The following is a 6,607-nucleotide window of genomic DNA, read 5'->3' as shown; positions in this document are numbered from 1 at the left end:
AGACAGTGGTAGTTAGAGGCAGTCCCAGATGGGTTTAGGGCCCCCACCATATATCCCTTACTAAAATTTTAACCCCTTGATCACCACAAGTTAACCCCATCATTGCCCTGTCACAGTGTCACTGTTATAGTCTACAGATCTTTTTTCTGATCACTGTATTAGTGTCACAGGTGACATCAGTTAGTTCACCTTTTGGCTAAGATCAAGTGTAGTATCGACTTTAGCCCTTAGGGGTGTCTCTGCTTTACGGCTAGGACGTTGAGAAACATTTGTATCTATCCAAGCCATTTGGTCCTTGTGGGGTACCCTCTGCTCGGCCTTGTAGGATCGTTGATTAAATTCAGCTTCACCTACTCGCTGCTATTGGGTTAGAGGCTTAGCCCCCACAAGGAACGAGATTGCGATCTTCTCTCCTCCCCCCCACTCTGCGCTACTACCTTCGGGCAGTAGGCGCACAAGGGCCTTTTTAAAGGCTGCGAAAGAGTGAAGACGCCGAGGAATAAGAAGGAAGCCGCCGAAGTTCTCCTGAAGCGACTACCGACGAACTCCTCCGTCATGGGGAAGAGCACTGGGAAGAAGAAGCATGTCCCCGCCATTTCTGCCAAGACTTCGGGAGAAGTCGCTTCAACCTCCACCCCCACCCCGGTGGCCGTTAGCCAGTCGGGCTCAGCAAGGCCAACCAGGTCCGCAGACGGGCTTCCTACCCTGGAACCCTGGATGAGGCAGACAGTGGTGCTGCAGCTGAAGGAGGTGGATGGAAGAATCCCCGACATGACCCCGGAAATCTTTGGCAAGAAAATGATCCTCGAGCAGGGGTTCAGCAAGGCGGAGACCCTGTCTGTACAGACCTTCATGAAAGGTATATTTTATATAACTTTTGTGTCCCTACAGGTCTGTAGAAGGTACTGGGAAGCGGTGAAGAATTGTGGCCCGGATTCCCCTTTCCGCAACTTTGTTGCGAACACTCCCATTCAACGGGATGAAAGGCGGGTGACGGTGTCCATGAGGAATCCCCATACCCCAGCAAAAGACATCGCTACCTACCTCCAGAGGTTTTGCATCGTGGCCAAAGACCCAGTCCGAATCCTCGATGTCAACGGCTTCTGGACAGGTAAGTGGGCAGTTTCTTGCAGGTTAAGGAGAGAGCCTTCGGGGGATCTCCAACACCTGAAGCCCTGCTTCTCTCTGGGAGCCTCCGCAGGACTCCTTTACTACGCAGACATGCCCCAGACCTGTCGCAGGTGTGGCATGCAGGGTCACGTAAGTTTTGGTTGTCAGGAACCTTCTTGCAGGTTCTGTCGGGCTACAGGCCATGAGACCAAGGATTGCCCGAGGTCCAAGACCTGTAACCTCTGCGGATTGGCTGAGCACGTCTACAGAGACTGCCCCCAGAGATCCCGGTCCTACGCTGGAGCCCTGCTCAAGGGCAGAGCCCCAGACAGCGCTGGGAAAAAGAAGCCAGGGGAAAAGACTGCGAAGGAACCTCGGAAAGCCACTGGTGAGTCCCCCCCTCCCCAGGCCCCTACCACCTCCTCCGACCCATCCCTCCCCAACCCCCCTGAGTCGGAGGTGACCTCACCTGCCCCTGCCCCTCCCCCCTCCCAGCCCCCCCCCCGCCCTGTCCTCCATGGAGGACTTCCCCACCCTGCCCACCGCCCCCCCCACCCCACCCCCCACCAGCAAAGGCCGAAAACGGAACCTAGACAGCCCGACAACTGAAGAACCCACCGTGGCCCAGCAAAATGACATCGCTGGACTGGACCCAGTGGTGGAGGACCTCGAGGACCTCGAGTCTGCGGGGGAAGACGAAGGAGAAATGCAGGTAGGTAAGGACCTGGCCCCCCCAGAGACTGACCTCACCCAAGACCTTATGGACAGCGTCCTTGAGGAGTGCGGCCTGAACCAGGACACCGGACAGGCGCAAGAGGCAGTGGAAGAACCACCCCCCCCTCAGGGGAGGTAAGTTCAGCCCACCTGCTAACTAGCCCCTTCATCTCCTTTACATGATGGCAGAGTTCTCTATCTTTTCCATTAATGTTAGGAGCATCAAGGATGCGTCTAGAAGACAGGTGGCGCTGACATTTCTTTCCACACAGCAGAGTGATGTCTACATGCTTCAGGAGTGTGCCCTACCCTTCTCGAGGAGGTACACTCATCTGTCCTCCCAGTGGACCCATGGTCCCTCCTACTGGTCCGGGGGTGTCGATTGTAAGTCTGCAGGGGTAGCCATTCTTGTCAGGGGTGGTCGTTTCACGGTTGACTCCGTCCAGGAGCTCGTCTGTGGCCGTCTTTTGGTCGTAGACGGCTCGTGGGCGGGAGAGCCAGTTAGGCTCATCAACGTGTACGCCTCCCCAGATAAGAATGAGCGACTGGAGCTTTTCCAGACCCTGCGGACCCAACTCGTCACCACCAGGGCAGTAGTAATCGGCGGTGATTTTAACTGTCCGATTGAGGAGGATGGGCGCAGCTCCAGCATGTACGCAAAGCTCGACACCACGTCTAGGCTGCTCAAGGAGATGATCGCGGAGGCTTCCTTGAAGGACGCCGTGGGATCCATAGGGAAAGGTTCCGTGAACTATTCGTGGTGCCGTCCTGATGGATCCGTGCGTTCTAGGATAGACTTCGTGCTCACCTCCAAGACAGTCAGACATCGCGGGTTCTCCATGGTCCCCTGCTTTTTCTCTGACCACAGGGCCATTCACTTTCGGGGTGACCTGGGCGAGGGCTTTGCCCCCGGTCCGGGCTCCTGGAAGCTGAATGGTACCCTGCTGGAAAATGAGGAACTGCTGGAGGAACTCAGGGAGGCCTACATTACCTGGAAGGAGGACAAGAGGTTCTTCAGAAAGGTAAGTGACTACTGGGAGTTTGTGAAAGTCAAGCTACGCAGCTTCTTTCAGGCAAGGGGACGCCAGCAAGTGTGTGCCAGGAAGAGGGAACTCAGGAGACTGCAACGTCAGATGCAGTCCCTGCAGGACCTTCACCACTGCGGCTGGGACGTTAGGCAGGACCTGGAGGACACCAAGAAGAGCCTGAAAGGACACTTCGAGGAAGAATCCAGGCACCTCGTCTTCCGTTCCAAGGTGGAGAATCTTGAGAAAGGTGAGAAATGTAACTCTTTCTTTTTCAGGAAACTCCACTCAGGACACACTCCCTTGTCTGAGCTGCGGGACGAGACCGGAACACTCCAGAAGGGGAAGGAGGCTGTGATGCAAGTTGTCAGCGACTACTACACCAACCTCTACTCCCCGAAAGAAACAGATACGGCTGAGGCCGACAGGTTCTTGTCAGGTATCACTAACCAAATTGATCCTGCAGGTATGTCGGCAATCAACGCCCCCTTGGCGCTGGAGGAGCTGCACTCTGCCGTCAGATCCTTTAGGCAAGGCAGGACCCCGGGCTGCGACGGTCTCCCAGCGGAGCTCTATGTAGCGCTGTGGGATCTCGTTGGCCCGGACCTGCTCGAGCTGTACGAGGAGATGGTGGTGGAGGGCACAATGCCTCCGTCGCTGAGGGAGGGGATGATCACGATTTTGTATAAGCGTAAGGGGGAGAGAGGGGATCTGAAAAATTGGCGTCCCATCTCTCTCTTGAACGTGGACTACAAAATCCTCGCCAAGGTTCTGGCCAACAGGCTGAAATCTGTCATCGGACAGATCATCCACCCGGATCAGACTTGCGGCATTCCTGGTCGCAGGATTGCGGACAGCCTCGCGCTTGTCCGGGACACGGTCCAGTACATTCGAGGCCGCCGTGTGCACGCGGCCCTGGTCAGTCTTGACCAGGAAAAGGCCTTTGACCGTGTCTCCCATGAGTTTATGTGCAGAGCTCTGCGCAGGTTTGGTCTTGGGGACATGTTTTGTTCGTATGTGAATGTGATGTATAATGACATTTGTAGTACGGTGTTGGTGAATGGCTGGAAAACTGACCCTTTCCCTGTTCTCTCTGGGGTCAGACAAGGCTGCCCTCTCTCACCTCTGCTTTTTGTTTGCTGTATAGAGCTCTTTGCCGAATGCATCCGACAGAACCCAGAGATCAGAGGGATCACCGCACCGGGACCGGACAGAAGGGTTGTCAAGTGCTCACTCTATATGGACGACGTAACGGTGTTCTGTGCTGATCAGCGCTCCATCGACTCGCTCGTCCAGACCTGTGAGGACTTCGGCAAAGCTTCAGGGGCAAAAGTCAACTGCGGGAAGTCAGAGATCATGCTCTTCGGAAAGTGGTTCCTGCCTTCTTCTGCATCAATCCCTTTCAGCATCAAGGCGGACTTCATCAAAATTCTTGGAGTTTGGTTTGGAGCTGAGGGCGCAGCCCTGAAGTCTTGGGAGGAGAGACTGTCCAAGATGAGACAAAAGTTTGGACTATGGAGCCTCAGAGAACTCACCATCGAAGGGAAAACACTGGTACTCCGCAGCGAGATCCTCCCTGTGTTGCAGTACCTCGCCCAGGCCTGGCCCCCCCGGGTCAACACCTGCAAGGCCATCACCAGGGCGGTGTTCCACTTCATCTGGGGCTCCAAGATGGACAGAGTGAAGCGAGCAGTCATGTTCAAGGAACCCCTCAAGGGCGGTAAGGGCGTGCCCGACATCGCAACGTTACTGGGGGTGTTCTTTGCCTGCAACTGCATCCGCAGAACTTTGATTGACAGAACTTCGGACTCTGGAGGCAACTCCATGTCCCGTTTTTTCCTCCTGCCTCTCTGGAGGTCCCTTGGATGGGACAAATGGGACAGCTCCATCCCCTACAACTGGGACACTCCTTGGTACTACTTGGACACTTTCAAGTTCATCAAGGAGCTGGGGCTGCATGGAGTTAAGCCCGACTTGTGGAAGCCAAAAACTATCTACAAGTTGATCAGAGCATCGGACATTGCTGAGACTGTTCCAGGCCTCCCTTCAGCCACTTGCAAAGTGGTCTGGAGGAATGTTTCTTCAAAGAGACTCACCAACAGGCATAAAGATCTGGCGTGGATGGCTGTCCAGGGGGGTTTGCCACTCAGGACATTTATGCATGCCAGAAACTTGTGCAGATACAGGCACTGCCCCTTTTGTATCATCCATGAGGAAACGTCTTACCACGTTTTCTGGGAGTGCTCATTTGCACAGAGCCTGTTGAGGGCCTTGGAACCTGAACTGAGAGACTTTGTCCCACAGACTGCCATCACACATTTTGCTGTGCTGAATGGACTTTTTCATGGGACTTTTTCCCAAGAGGACATTGACAACGCCTGGCGGGTGTTGTGCTGCTTTAAGGACGCTTTATGGTGCGCCAGAAAACGCCTTATCCACCAGCGGGAGAGGATGTCCATTGAGGACTGTCGCAGACTGGTTCACAGTCTGCTCAGAGACTATAACCTGATGGATCTCATGGAGGAAGAGGAGGTCTGAAGATTTCCCCTTCCCCCACTCTCCCTTGTGTGTCTTTGTCCATTCAATAAAGCTTCGGGCCTGTGATTTCATTCCCCTCCCCTTACCCCACTCTCCCACTCCCCTATCACACCTGTTGCTTTTTGAAATGTAATATTGTTTGATTGATTCATGCTACGTATAGATAACGTTTCTTAGTTTCATGCTTATAGGGGTATTGCGGCGTCATGCATGATGTGATGGCTCGGGGTATCCTTACTCCGCACACCACATCAGGCATCATACCGCAGAATGAATGTATGTGATTGAATGTATTTATTAGTATGACCGGAAATGTATTGTAATGTAGTGTATTTATGCGCTGCGCCGCAGTACAGGGGAGAATGTACCCCGACAAAAGTATTGTTTTTTGTATATCTTTTATGCAAATAAAGATTACATTTTCAACCAAAAAAAAATCAGTTAGTTCACATCAATTCAAGACAGCGTCCGATTGCCTGCCACATATTTAGTAATATATTTTAACCCCTTGATTGCCAGTGACAGACACACACACTAAACACCTCCATTGCTAGTATAGTGTCTGAATGGATCAATATCTTTGATCTGATCAGAACTATATTAGCGTCCCCAATAGTTTAGTGTTCCCATAACGCAGCATTAGCAGGATTAGCCCCGAAACCTGCCAGCACCTGCGTTTAGCCCCCCCCCCCACCCAAGAAGTGCAGAATCAGTAGATTACTGTCACTTCCAATACACAGCACACTAAACCTCAGCATTAGCAGAGTCAGGTCACACTAGGTACCTGTAAATTTATTGGCCAAAATGTCCAAATAGAGGTACACCAGTGAAGAGGCCTACATGACAGATGGGAGTGACGGGGAAGCCTCACTGTCAGAATCAGGCTCAGTATTTGAACCTGTAGAGAGCAGTGGCACTCTGACAGATAGCAGGGACCATTACTCCATCGTCAGAGTTAAGGTCAGGTATACACGACCCCATTCTTCTGTTGCTGAGGTGCAACAATCGCAGGGTTCTTGTATGCAGCAGAGTGTCGGTACTAGTGCTGCTCAGCCTTCAGGTGAACTGGCAAGCACCAGCTGCCTAGTACATCCTGATCGTAGACAAACCAGCACTGCAGTAACATTTGGTGATGTGGCGAGTCCCATAAGTGCAGTTCAAGCTGGTGCGGTGGCTAGCACAAGTAGTGTCCCGCAGCCACCAAGAATTCAAAGACACAC

The 6,607-nt window shown here is 53.1% G+C and overlaps 2 protein-coding genes across 2 annotated transcripts; both read left to right on the top strand.

Annotated features, from left to right (window-relative positions):
* Positions 1–555: 555 nt before the first annotated feature.
* LOC309569138 (uncharacterized protein) lies at positions 556–1,887 on the top strand (the record flags this gene model as incomplete). The annotated part of the gene is made up of 2 exons (XM_082274900.1): positions 556–1,473; positions 1,879–1,887. The coding sequence occupies 2 exons, from the start codon at positions 556–558 to the stop codon at positions 1,885–1,887; spliced, it is 927 nt and encodes a 308-aa protein (XP_082131026.1).
* Positions 1,888–2,663: 776 nt separating this feature from the next.
* Positions 2,664–5,387, top strand: LOC309569137 (uncharacterized protein; the record flags this gene model as incomplete). The annotated part of the gene is made up of 2 exons (XM_082274899.1): positions 2,664–3,288; positions 3,997–5,387. The coding sequence occupies 2 exons, from the start codon at positions 2,664–2,666 to the stop codon at positions 5,385–5,387; spliced, it is 2,016 nt and encodes a 671-aa protein (XP_082131025.1).
* Between the last annotated feature and the right edge of the window lie 1,220 nt (positions 5,388–6,607).

The sequence above is a fragment of the Pelophylax lessonae genome, assembly GCF_965119305.1.
Source record: "Pelophylax lessonae genome assembly, chromosome: 13".
NCBI lineage: Eukaryota > Metazoa > Chordata > Amphibia > Anura > Ranidae > Pelophylax > Pelophylax lessonae.
The sequence above is the reverse complement of the archived record's forward strand: the minus strand, read 5'-3'. Positions and strand labels throughout refer to the sequence as shown.